The sequence below is a fragment of the Capricornis sumatraensis genome, chromosome 11 (assembly GCF_032405125.1).
Source record: "Capricornis sumatraensis isolate serow.1 chromosome 11, serow.2, whole genome shotgun sequence".
Lineage (NCBI taxonomy): Eukaryota > Metazoa > Chordata > Mammalia > Artiodactyla > Bovidae > Capricornis > Capricornis sumatraensis.
The window spans coordinates 99701676-99715635 of NC_091079.1; the positions used below are offsets into that span (position 1 = coordinate 99701676).

The 13960-nt window shown below is 45.4% G+C and overlaps 1 protein-coding gene across 4 annotated transcripts in view; it reads right to left on the reverse strand.

Annotated features, from left to right (window-relative positions):
• Window positions 1-13960, reverse strand: part of ENPP2 (ectonucleotide pyrophosphatase/phosphodiesterase 2) — a 129379-nt gene that overhangs the window by 28693 nt on the left and 86726 nt on the right. For all 4 annotated transcript variants that reach the window (XM_068983867.1, XM_068983870.1, XM_068983869.1 and 1 more), the window contains 7 exons: window positions 13771-13879; window positions 10607-10732; window positions 7024-7055; window positions 6170-6297; window positions 4458-4545; window positions 4206-4293; window positions 2919-3103 (listed from right to left, as the gene is read on the reverse strand). In XM_068983867.1, the coding sequence (XP_068839968.1) occupies window positions 2919-3103; window positions 4206-4293; window positions 4458-4545; window positions 6170-6297; window positions 7024-7055; window positions 10607-10732; window positions 13771-13879 (756 nt within the window). The remainder of the gene's footprint in view (window positions 1-2918; window positions 3104-4205; window positions 4294-4457; window positions 4546-6169; window positions 6298-7023; window positions 7056-10606; window positions 10733-13770; window positions 13880-13960) is intronic.

Genomic DNA, 13960 nt, shown 5'->3' on the forward strand with positions numbered 1-13960 from the left:
TCAGGAAATTGGGCTTCCCTGGGGGCTCAGATAGTAAAGAATCTGCCTGCAGGACAGGAGACCTGGGTTCAATCCCTGGGCTGGGAAGATCCCCTTGAGGAGGGCATGGCAACCCACTCCAGTATTCTTGCCTAGAGAATCCCATGGACGGAGGAGCCGGGCAGGCTGTAGCCCATGGGGTTGCAAAGAGTCAGACATGACTGAGCGACTAAGCACAGCACAGGATATTAGTTAGCTTTGAGGTAGGAAGGAAGTGGGATTGGGGTAGGGGTGTCACGTGGAGCTTCCGTTCCATCTTTAACGTTTTCTTTCTCACGATGTCTGTATTGAAGTATTCATTTTATTAATCTTTATACCTTTTTATGTCTGTATATTTTTTTAAAGAAAAGTAGTCTTTTGGAGAAAACCATTGAGAAAATAAAGATGATCTAGAATCCCTCCAAAACAGTTTAAGATAAGAGAACCGAAATATTTCTTGTTTCCCAGAGGGAAGGTAATTCAGAAAACAAGATCTAATAGATGCCTCTAAAAATATAACTGGAATTCACTTCAAAGACCACTTCCTGTTGACCTGGGCAACTCAACTCCTCCAGCTGAAGTCTTAGAATTACCTACTTTAATTAGTGCTGTCAATTCTCATCAGGAGCTAAAGTAGGAGGCGTTAAAGGGGACATAGGGCTCCCCAGGCAGTACAGTGGTTAGGGCTTCGCCTTCTGATGCAGGGCTGAGGGTTCGACTCCTGGTCAGGGAGTTAGGATCCTATATGCCTTGAGGCCAAAAAACCAAAACATAAGACAGAAGCAAGACTGAACTAATTCAACAAAGACTTTAAAATGGTCCACATTAAAAAAAAAACAAACTTAAAAAGATACTGAGCTCATATATAAAAAAAAAAAGGGCATGGGTGGAGGGAAAGGAAGCGAGCTCTCGCCTACGGCGGGCTCCCAGGCCCCAAGGAGCCCTAGAAGGCAGACAGTGGTGGCGGAGGGGGAAAGACTGATAAGAAAACGACTGTCCATTCTTCTGAGGTCTAATGGGAAGATCACACATTTGCCTGTAATAAAACCACACAAGCAAAAATCGCACATTGCTTTGCTTCATGTTGGAACCCTATCAACTCAGTGTGGTAACGCTAGTTGTGTCTTGCTGTCAGGAGTACTGATTGGCAACTTTAAAGGTCATTGATCAATATAAAATTCAGTAAGCTAATTATTATTGGCTACACTCCAGTACAAAAGAAAAAGCCGAAAATATCCCCTGGGATTCTGACTGAGATTGCTTTGAATCTATAGATTAATTTAGGAAGAACTGCCATGAATATTGAGACCTTCAATGAATGATGAGTATCGGTTCATTTGCTTCAGTTCAGTTCAGTTCAGTTGCTCAGTCGTGTCCGACTCTTTGCGACCCCACGGACGGCAGCACACCAGGCCTCCCTGCCCATCACTAACTCCCGGAGTTTACCCAAACTCACGTCCATGGAGTCGGTGATGCCATCCAGCCGTCTCACCCTCTGTCGTCCCCTTCTCATTTATTTAGGTCTTTACTTTCTCTCAATACTGTTTTATAGTTTTCAGCATGCCTAGATATTTTTTATTTCTAACTCTACTGCAAATGTTCTAAAATGTCATCATCCAATTGTCTGTTGCTATATTTAGAAATAAAATTGATTTTTACATACGAGAAAAAAACCATTACTGGACCCGTGCTTGTTTCAACAACTGTCGGAACTCGCTGTGTGGGCAGCGCCTATTTGCACGCCCACCCGCACCCTGCTTCCCGCTTCCCTCCCCTGCCCTGTGCCTGGGAGGCTGATGTCTAGGGATGCATCCAAGACTGGGCGCCAACAGCGAGAGGCACCAGCAGGGTGGCGAGGGCGTGCTCACATCCCCAGCTTCCTCTCTCCAGGCTGCAGTGTGTTCACTGCACCATCACCCAAATTTCAGTCCCCGCCTGCAGGGTTCTTTCTGCACGTGCTGGTGACTGTTCCTCCCCTTTGTTGAGATCCAGACTGGTGCCCTGGGAGCCCCAGGCGCCTCTACCATCCCTCCTCGATTTCCCTCTACCCTGCCAGCGTTGTAAATAGTCTTCTCATTAAATGTGATTGAAACAATTCCTTTAAGCCTTCTTGAAAAACTTCTTCTGCACGGGCCATCTGTTTCCTATTGGGACCATGACTGCTAGACATGTGATCCAGGTTGAAAAAAAGAAAAACGTTTGGTTAGGAATTGCGACTCCACAGAATCAGTTCAGTTCAGTTCAGCCACTCAGTCGTGTCCGACTCTTTGTGACCCCATGAATCGCAGCACGCTAGGCCTCCCTGTCCATCACCATCTCCTGGAGTTCACCCAGACTCACGTCCATCGAGTCCATGATGCCATCCAGCCATCTCATCCTCGGTCGTCCCCTTCTCCTCCTGCCCCCAATCCCTCCCAGCATCAGAGTCTTTTCCAAGACAACTCTTCGCATGAGGTGGCCAGAGTACTGGAGTTTCAGCTTTAGCATCATTCCTTCCAAAGAAATCCCAGGGCTGATCTCCTTCAGAAGGGACCCTCAAGAGTCTTCTCCAACACCACAGTTCAGAAGCATCAATTCTTCAGCGCTCAGCCTTCTTCACAGTCCAACTCTCACATCCATACATGACCACTGGAAAAACCATAGCCTTGACCATACACAGAATAGTATGAATTTTATTTTTTGCTCTTCATTATCTATGCCTGTGCTGTCCAATACGGTGGCCACAAGCCACTAAATAAAATTAAAAATTTAGTTCCAAGTGCTCGAAAGCTACGTAGCTAGTAACTAATATTTTGGACAATGCAGATAGACCATGCATGTCATCAGAGAGAGTTCTACCGCACAGCACTGCTCTACACCCAACAGGCTCTTCCATGATCAACAAAAAAGATTACTTCTACCTTCGGCTCTGCCTTATCATCACAGGTACAGCCCAGGTCAAAATCGGACTGAAGGTACATGACCCCTGGGTAATTGGGTCTGGTGACTTCCTCTGGCATAGTCGGTCTAAAGATGTTGGTACGCAGGAGATGGTTCAGACTCCCGTGGGTCCCATTATTCGGAGCTGGCTTCAATCCCAAGAGATCTGATGAGAACAAAGAAAAGGGCCAGGTACTTTGTAAATATTTTTGATGAGATAGGAGGAGAGTCAAAGCCATTCACCTTCCAAGGGCCGGAAAACTTGGAACACAAATCAAAATGGGATAACCAAATTCAGACGGCAGGCTCCCTTCTGAGCTCCCAAGTCATCCTTGCCTGATGAGGTCTTGGCAACAACTTTCTAAAATAGCATCTTCATAGCCTGATGTCAAGAGAGACAGTCCCACAAAGAAAGAGTGAAGGGAAACAGGGCCTCGCTTCGCCACCTTTATGTCTGTGACAGCTACAACCCAAGGACCATCAGGGTCAGGATCATTGCCTTTCTGCTTCTCTGTGAGACTTTTTATCCTGAGTTTTGAAGTGGGGCTTATGATCAATAAATAACCTCGAGCCTGCCCTCTAATGCACTCCACAGAAGTACGGGGACAAGAGGAGGCTCTGGCTGTGTGCCCTGAAGGGCCGCTGTGAAATGAACAGGCTGATTTCAGAGCGAGTGAGAAGGCTGCCAAGCAGGCACCCAGGGACTGGCCCAAGCCAAGAGGCAGGGCCGGGGAGCACCGGCAGCCCAGAGGGGAAGGGAACCCAGGAGGCCCAACGTGCAGACTCCCCCTCTGACCGCCAGACTGGCGCTCCCTTGCTAAATAGGAAAAGCTGTCCTCATCCAGCAACTAGAGACTCCGGGAAGAAAAATAATTCGGAGCACATAAACAGCTGGCCAGCCGTGCGCCGGGCTGCGCTGGGAGAGATGGAGGCAGGGGCGGGGTGGGGGGGCGCTGTGCCCAGCGCTCGCTTCACCCGGCCCGCGACCGGTGGTGTCAGACTGTAATGCTGTGTTAGATCAGCTGGAGGCTGCCAACAGCAACACCATGAAAACTCCCCATTAGTCAACTGTTGAAGCAAGACAAAGAAGCCTTAGAAGGGGGATGATATTCTGTCCCTTGAACCGATGGGCAAATTACAGCATTTTTTTAATGAAAAGATGAGGTGATCCCAGAAAACAGACGCCTCATTTCTTTCTCCGACATCGAAAGGGGCTCATATGTTAACTCCGGATTGTTTTCCTGGTTTTGATGAAATAAGTGACTTACCGCACATAACGTTGTAAAGTTCAATGTTTTCAAATGGAGGTACTTTGGTCTTGTACTTAAATGTTGGGCCATAACCTACAAAAACAGTCTTCCAAAAGAAAAGAAAACCAACAAAAACAATTAGGCCTTGCTAATATCCAGGGGCAACCCTCCCTCCAGTTATGAATGCGCTGCAAGCTTACTCACACCACCGTTCCCACCCTTCTTTAGAGCCTCTAAGATGCTCTTCAATTCATAGTGCTGGGAGCATACCTGCATACTGTTGGCCTTGTTATCAAATCCATGGTCTCCCTGGAAAAAACATTTTCCTGATGGTTTCTTATAAACCTCCAAAGGTTTCCTAGAGCGAAACGATTGGACAATCAATCAGGACTTCTCATAAATCGCTCTGATAAAAGTCCAACGCACAAAAAGGTCTGTTAAGAAGTGGATTGTACTAATACAAGCGTATTCCTCCCACTTTGACTGCATCATTCCCAGGGTGATGAAAGATGACGCTGTCTTTTTGCCCCAGTGCTTTGGCCTTGACCATCAGCCTAGAAGAGACTGGGAGGTCTGGCGCCCTCCTCCTGTCTCACAGTCGCATTGAGCTGAGCACTGGCCACAGGCACGGACACACCCTGTAGGTGCTGCTCGCCGCTCCAGACCACCCCAATTAAGAGACGATCATGCTCAAGGAGTCCCACGAAGCTTCTGGTTTCCCAGTGCATTTAAAAGTTATATCCACACTATACTGTATTAAGTGTGCAGCAGCATTGTGTCTAAGAAAACAACGTGCATACCCTGATTTAAGAATAGTGCTGTTGGAAAAAGGGCACCAACAGACCTTCTCGATGCAGATTTGCCACAAACCTTCAACCACCTGCCCATGTGCCCCACTGGCTCTGGGACTGAAAGATTCTCTGCTCTGGGACCAGGTCTGTCTGGCTCACTTCTATGCGCCTGTCCCTAGGCTCCGTGCTAAGCACACACCCAGCTGGCGCTTTTAAAATGTGTGATGTTTGATCAATGAACGGAGATCTGTATTCCATAGAAATATTTGCATGCAAATTTCCCTGTCAACAAATTTATCTGGTAATACCACTAGAAAGTGTAACCGAGTGGTAAGCTTAACACATGTAACAGTGGCACAGCTTAACGAGAGCCAAGCCTTACCGAGGCAGTAGCTCTGTTTAGAAACAGTAAACGGAAACCGTGCTCTCGAGACGTCAAAAGCATTTGAGCTTCCTTGTTGTGACAGGAAGATGCCTTTTGCTTAGAGTTATGTAGCAGTTTTCCAAAACACTTACATGTTAATTAAGACAAATATTTCCAAAGTACGTACAGGTACATGGCACTGAAGTAAAGCACTTGGGGAAAAACAAAGAAATTAAACGTCTGAGTCCTTGATCTTGGGAAAACTACTTTCAGCTTGGGATAATTAGATATGTGTGTATAATAACTCAACCATTCAAGTTCAGTTGAGAAGATGTGCTGGTAATTAAAATGGCTGGCTTTGGTTTATGCTAATCTGCTCAACTGTCTTCATGTTTTACTAACTTCTACTGAACTCCCAAGTTTTCTTCATCAACACATACGTGCCCCCTGCAATGGAAGCGTGGCTTTCTAACCACTGGGTCACCGGGGAAGTCAGGACATTTATTTTTATGATGGCTAATGACCTCGCCGCGCTGCAGCTGTCTTACAGAACTATATACAGTGGAGGGCTCGTCGCTCAATCCTGTGCGACTCTGTGACCCCCAGGACTGCAGCCCGCCAGGCTGCTCTGTCCGTGGGATTCTCCAGGCAAGAATACCGGAGTGGGTAGCCATTCCCTTCTCCAGAGGATCTTCTGAGCCAGGGATCAAACCCAGGTCTCCCACATTGCAGGCGGATTCTTTGCTGTCTGAGCCTCCAGGGAAGCCCTTGGGGCTGAGGGGATGGTTATAAAGGTGAGAAACAGGGGCCACCTGTCCCCAAGGTACCTTGCGACGTGCCATCTGCGCTCCACCAGTAAATGGACGTCTTCGATCCTTCTGTTGTTGGCATAGTGCAAACGTTTGGGAAGGTGCTGTTTCAAGTAAGGCTTAAAGTGCTGGTCTGGTTTTTTACACTGAAATATAAATGGACATTGGATTTTGCAATGGAGAGTCTTCTAGAAGAGTCCAAGACATTCTCTCCAGAAAGCTGAAGGAGGCTTTAAGTCACAGGAAAGGCTAATTCGTGAGCAAATGGGATTTGTGACACGCCCCTCCCCCCCCCCATCAAATAATAAAAGTGGGAAACAGATTCAAAGGGATTAGGTAACGTTGAAGAAGACATGGAAGGGTATCACAGAGGGGAGTTAGAAGTTTTTAAGATACGTCCCTGACTCGTGGGACCGTCACCCAGAGCAGCTCAAACTCCAAGGCTTTTCTCAAACACTCTTAAGTCCAGGGGTGAGGCGGTGGGGGTGGGTGCAGAGAGAAGGGAGAGCAGTGAGGTTCTCGAGGTCATGTCCTCAGGCGCTTTTAAGCTGTCTAATCTGGGTGGGGAAACAACGGAACAGAACGGGGCCGTGCCCTGGTTCAGAAAGTGCGAGGGTCTATTTAACCAAGGATGAAGGTTTTTCAGCCCTAATGGCATGATCAAATGTTCCCATTCTGGATCACTGCCAAGACCATTAGGGAGCCCGCTGTTGTCCATGGGCCAGGATTTTTGAAAGCTCTTAGGGAAATAAACACACTGGATGGCAGGGCGGCAAGGAAAACGCTCCTCTCACCCTACAGGGAGGCGAGCATGGGTGGTGAGTATGTGGAAGTCACTCCAAGGGCAGAGGCCCGGGGCACACAACACTTACCGTGAGATTAGCAATAATGACTTTCGGGTCATCTGTTCAAAGAGAGAAGGAGAGAGTTCAGAAGAGTGGACAAGAGTCACCGAGAGAGACCATTTTTACAGCAAGAGACTCAATTCTTTTCTTTTTCCTGGAAGTTATTTAGATTTTGTTTCAAGTACATGCAAAACTCTGTGTGGGTATTTAATAGTTCAGTATTTAAGATGAAATATTTCAGTAAGTGAAATATATCAAAATAAGTAGAAATTCCGATGGTAAATGTCCCTGCTAAGTCTGGGTCAACTTTTCTGAAAGGGAATTCCTCCTTTCAGAGCACCATGATGTTGCTGGGTAAGTAGCTTTTTAAAATTCTCCCAGCCGACTCACAGACTTAGAGAACAAACTTATGATTGCTGGGGGGAGGTTGCAGGGAAGGGATAGTTAGGAAGTCTGCAATGGACATATACACACAGCCATATTTAAAGTGGCCGATCAACAAGGACCTACTGTGGAGCACAGGGACTCTGCTCAATGTCACGTGGCAGCCTGGAGGGGAGGGAGGGGAGTTCGGGGGAGAATGGATACACGGATATGTGTGGCTGAGGCTCTTAGCTGTTCGCTTGAAACTATCACAACATTGTTAATCAGCTATACCCCAATACAAAATAAAAAGTTTAAAAAAAAGTCCTCCTAAAGAGTCCCTCTGGAGCCTGGATTGAGTTTATGTTAAACACCAGGAACCATATTGAGGCACTTGGGGCTTTGAATGTGACTCCCTGCGTAGCTGCAGATCTTTGAAACAAGTGACTGCTCACTTTTAAGATGAATCTTCTAATCCACTGAGTTATTTTTTTCTAAAGGGAGTTTGGTTTCCTCAGTGATATCACAGGTCTAATGACACGAGTAGCTGCCCCTTGTCCGTCACACACACACACACACACACACACACACACACACACACACACCTCCTTTTCACTACCAGCAAATCAAGGATATTTTAGTCAATATCCTGAACTAGCTAAAAGCAAAACTATGCAAATAATAGCTGTGTGTAAACTGTGGACAGGATTGTATTATCTGAAGGTCCCCTTATGGGCGTGGGGGAGTGGGGAGAAAGAGGAGATTGTAGGTTGGTTGGATTTTGTTTTGTTTTCCGAAAATTTGCTTCAGCATGTCATTATAGAAGCAGCAGCAAAGGAAAGCAGCGTTCGGAAGAGATACAAACAGGCAGGAGGGAGCCGTCCCCCGAATGTAAACACCCGCGGAGCAGGTCACGCCTGTCATTTCCTGCTGTGTCCCCTGGGCCCGGGGCATCGTCAGCGTGCAATAAACATGCTAGTAAACAGAAGCAAAGACTGGTGGACACTGGTGCAAATACACGAGCAAGCTTGCCTGGCCGCATAAACAGGCACTCTGCAAAGACAACGCTCAGAATCTTAGTTCTAAAGCTATGAAATTTAAGGATAAATGTGGATTCCCTTCTACTTAAATTGGGCTTAAAGTTTAGTTGCGTCTTTCAGTGGCAAGGAGATAAGTAAAAATGGTAGCCACAGTCCTTAACCCAGATCGCATCCATGCCACGTGCAGTCTCTGTAAGAGCACTATAGGCACTGTCTCTGGTCACTCACGACAGCTCTGCTGGGGGCCCTCACTGAGCCAGTGGGCATTTAGCAGCTGGGGGGGGGGGGGGGGGGAATGTGCCAACCGGGACCCTGTTGGCAAGCCATGCTTTCAACCTCTATACTCGGTGACCTCATAAACCACAGTCCTCAAAGGGACCAAACAGAGTGAGTTCATATTCTTTGATAATGAAGAAAAATTATCATTATCTCAGACAAATCCCAGAGAACTTCTAGGAAACAACAAAAGCTTGAGCCCACGTGTGGGACACCAAGCCTCCAATCCGGAAACACTCAGCTCTCACGCTGCCGGCTCCCCGAGAATGAGAGACGCCTCAGGACAGGGTGGTAGTTAAGGGTCAGTGAAGCACCTGGGTTTCAATCCCAGCCCCGCCACTCCTTAACTGCCGCCCTCTTAGCCGATTACTTCATCTCTCTCTGAGCCTTGATTATTACTGTTTATAAGAGGAGATGATAGTGCCTGTCACACGGGGCCATTGGAAGGATTCAGTAAGATGTGTATATATCTGGCTGAAAACATCATTTTAACTACCACTTATTTTGCTTTGACTATGTGCCCAGCACTAATCTAAGTGATAAGTAGAGAAGCTAAGTAGAGAATCTCCCGTTTACCCTTCCCAATAATCATGTTACAGGTGAGAGACGAACGCTCAGTGTTTAGGAAGCTTGCCCAAGGTCACAGAGTAAGGCAGCTGGCAGAGACTCGAACTCAGACTCGAACCCAGACAGCCCACCGCCGCCGTCTGTGCTCTCACCCAGCTTGCTCTGCGGTCTCTCACAACATGGATGGCGTGTTTTTAAGATACAAGACATTTAATTATTGGTAGTTACCATTTCACTGGCCCCAGGACAGCTTTTCTTCCCCTCCCAAAATAACCTTCCGATTACTTTTAGAGATGTCTTGAATATCTTTAGACAAAACGTCTCTTGCATAAGCCCTAGAAAGCAAATGCTAAATCAGGAGGCACCCGCAGGTCACTCTGGCGAGGGCCAGCCTATCTCAAATGAGCAGGGAAGAGGGGACACAGAGGACCGAGAAGGCGCGGAGAAGAGAGGGCAGAGACACCCACACTGTGTTTATTTCTCAGCGTTGCCTGGAGCTGACCTTGGAACGCTTCCCGTTTGTGTTGACTCAGGAGCATCGTTTGGGAAAAACTTTAATTTTCCAAAGCTTTCTGCTTGGTGCCAATGGTTTCTTATTCCCAAGGCTAAAAATGCTAAAGGATTTTTTTTTTTTCTTTCCAAAATGCAGCATGTCTCTAATAAAACTACAGACTTCTCAAAAGCTAGGTGGTTGGGCAACATCTAAAACCTCTTAGCCCATGAGTCAAAACTCTCCTTGGTGACTTATCACAACCCCAATGTGCAAAACAGAAGCGATAAGACTATTCCTGTTTATTTTATTCTAGTCTTTCAGAGCAGCTGCCGCTTTCCAAGGGCTTCATAGCTTCCCCTGCTGGGTTCTGTCACTCACTTTCCATAAGGTGAGATCCCCTTCATCCAGGCTCCCAGGAAGCTCCAGGCTCTGGGGACGGTTCTAACCCTGTAGCTTCAGCTAAAGAGGAAGCCTGAGCCTTTGGTTGGAAAGTTCTTCTCTTGTAAACGGAAGTTTATGGTTATACACATGCCTCAAATTAAGTGTATTTTCCACATGATAAAAACAAGACCAAATAATTATATAATGCTCCCAGGGGCCAGGAACTATTCTAAGTGATACCCATAGATTTATTTTCACAACAACCCTATGAGCTAGTTGTTTGTTATCACCACTTTTTTTTTTCCCCCTCAGATTAAAAAAAACAAAAACAAAACTGAAGTTTAGAGTTTCAGTGACTTATTCAAGTTCACTCGGCTAAGAAATAGCAAAGCCAGGCTTTCCCCCAAGTAGTCCAGCTTCAGAGAACAACCCCCGTCTCACTCCACTATGTTACCATTCTAACAACTTAGTGTTTCAAGAGTCAACTTACATTTAGCATGATTGTTGAACTTGGGTCGAATTCTTCCTAGAGTTCCTGGCACTAAAATGATATCATCCACATTAGTCAGGTAATTGCTCAAGAATTCTGTTCTATCACAGGTGACATCTTCCATTCCTATGGGAAAGGGGGGAAAAGTATTTTCAGGCAATTATAAAATTAAAATCTCAACACAGACACTAAAGATAATATTCAGGCACAAGGCTCCCTCTCTTGAGATTTCTCAACTTGACTTCTTTTCAGTGCTTCTTTATATAATCTTTTCTCCAGACTTTGACTGAGTCGTATCATCTTGCAGCGCTAGAAGGCTGCAAATGCATCGTCTCAGTTAACATTCTAAGTCATTCAGCAAGTACAACAAGACAGAGGGAGCAGCCACGATCTTTAAAAAAAAAAAAAAGATCATGATGAAGAAGATTTATTTGTTAAAAAAAAAATCCCAAATCGCTTTAAACTCTTTCTAGCTGGGAGTGATGCAAATCACTGGAATGTATAAGAATCTCATTTTCCAACTCTCTTCTCTCTCTAATACATCTCCCGACTTGAGTACATAATCCTCATTCTGCCTTCACTGGTGGCCTTGGATGTTACTGAACAAACAATGCTGGAAACAAGAGAGAGAAAGAAAAAGGTCAACCCCAGTGACCACCCAAACTGAAAAACAAAATTACGCTGTAAACAATGCAATCAGGTACAGCTGAAAGCTAGCAGCTAGAACGCAGAAAGGGCTAGGCAGCGAAGTTTTAAATCAACAAATACTATCTGCCCACCAAGGATTTGCTACCTGCCTCTCATCAAAAAATTTCCTTGATCAATGATAAAAAATAAATAAAAAGAAACTCAAATTTTAGAATGACAAATCATGGAGGCTGGGAGAGAACTTCATTGTGATTTCAGAATTTACAAGATGAGATGAAGCTAGAAAGGCTTAATATATTGCTTTGTACAATTCACTATCTGAATATTCTTTAGGAGGGGGAACATAAATGATTTTTTAAAGGATACCTTAAGGTTCTAGAATAAATAAATATAGAGTGGTCCTGATCCAATAAAATTTAAATTATCACCTTCTGGGATCCCAGAGTCAGACCCCTTCCTTTTTTAAATACAAACTGGAAGGAAGTAACCATGATCTTCAAAGGAAAATCTATTTATACAATCCTTATAAAAAAAAAAATCCCAGATTGTTTTAAAATATAGATAGAAAAATATATCCCAACATAGCACAAGGGCTATAGATTTGCCTTTTAACATTTAAAATCTCTGGAAGAAAAATTAAAACAATGAACAGCTATATGTTCTAGTACAATGTCTACTAAGGACTTCCCAGGTGGTCAATGGTAAAGAATCTGCCTGTCAACGCAGGAGACACGGGTTCAATCCCTGGATTGGGAAGATCCTCTGGAGATGGTAATGGCAACTCACTCCAGCATTCTCGCCTGGAAAATTCCATGGAGAGAGGAGTCTTGTGGGCTACAGTCCATGGGGTCCCAAAGCGTTGGACGAGTTGGACTGGACTGAGCAACTGAGCAGGCACGCACGTACAGTGTCAACTAAACAGCAGTGTTCCCCCAGGAAGGGCAAGTCTCTAAGTATATATGAACGGAAGGCTAGAAAGATCTCCCACTGTCTCCCTTTCTAAGTCACGTAAGCCATCCCAGTGGTGAAGCATCTCTCTTACTTTCAACGTGCTTCTCAAGCATCATCACCCTCCACCCCCCAGGCTAACTCTGGCGGTGGTGTCGGTGTTCTCATTCTACAGATGAGGAGGCTGACTTGGAGAGTGTTTTAAGTGGCACAGTGTAATCTGAACTCCAACGCAACCCATTCTCGCTCCAAAGCTTGGACTCTGAAACGCCAGACAATGTTACCTTCTAAGAAAGAGAAGCTAAGCCATTTCAGAAGGCTTCCCACCAGCAAGACACAAATTTTATCTAGCCAAGACTTTCACAAGGCTCCAGTGTTGACTCACTGGAACCCATCTACTTCTTAGACATCTGGCTCCACCATGTGACCAAATGCCCTTGACACCTCTGGGTTAAGTTGAATCAGCTGTGCCACAGGCTCCAAATTCTCCATCCTCTCTGCAGCTCTCCACCAAGTCAAACTCTTGGGGCACGGTTCTGCAGACAGTCACGTTTAGTCCCTGCAGAAGGGCAAGTTAATCCAAGGGCTCTTTTTTCTTTTTTTTTTAATTCTCATAGATCTTCTAGAACATTCTGTAAAGAAAACTTCAGGCCCAGAGCAGCAGTTTGATTGGGGAGATTTATTTGCCCAATCTTAATAGAACCACCGGCTCAACCAATTTTCTTCTTCTAAACCCTCCTAGAAGGGAGCCGCCCGTTTTCCAGAGTCATGGTTTCAAATTTCGAGTTCTGGAATCCAGGAGGCGTTCTCTGGAACTCGGTCTGCATACCTGTGAAGTAAGAATGCTCTCTGATGCATCCCTCCCCCAGCTCTATCAACATACAATGTTTATGATGCTCTTGATCCATGAATTTTTCTCCTTTATACAGTGATTTAGAAAACTGCTTCCTAAACTGTTTCTTCCTCTCTTTAACAGTCGTCTCTGTTGAAACAGGGTCTTCTGGCTTGGGTCTAGAATTCACTCAGTGAATGCAGGGAAATAATTTCCGTTATATGCCACTTCTATAGCAGAAGCCTATGTCTCCACCTTTTCATCATGTTTAGATTTATTGTTTAGCCATGTGACTCATGTGAGCTCCTTTTAGGGTTGTGATTAGCAGTAATATGTCATATTCACAGAGGAAACTCTTACTATCACAAGGGAACTGTCTGCAGCTTTTTTTTTTTTTTTTTGCGCTGCGAGATTTATGAGATTAGCTCCCTGTCCAGGGATTGAATGAGCCTGGACCCAGCAGTGAAAACACCAAGTCCTAACCACTGGACCACCAGGGAATGCCCTGCAACTTTTTAATAAGAGACAGATTTTGGAAGAAAGGACAGGAAGTCCCTGGTTTTGACTGACATGAACGCAAGGGTTATCTCAGGTCATCTCGTAGTTTTGAGTCACGGTCCAATTTCTTTCCCCATCCTAAAGAAAGGGGGAAGGAAGCAGAGGAAAACAACCTGGGATTTCTGGGATTCCCCGACACCACCAGAAATGTTATTTAGATAAGGAAACAAAGTTTCACCATGGTCTCCAACAAAGATGACATTCACACAGCGATGCAGCTTCAGTTGTTTCAATCCGTCCATTAACTGCCCCACGGTTTTGTCAATGTCCCTCAGAGGATTGGTCATCTGGAAAAAGGAGCAAATTAGTCCCTGAAGGTTTTTTTTTCTCCTTGATCTTCTAAACATGCTGGAAAGAAAACTTCAGGC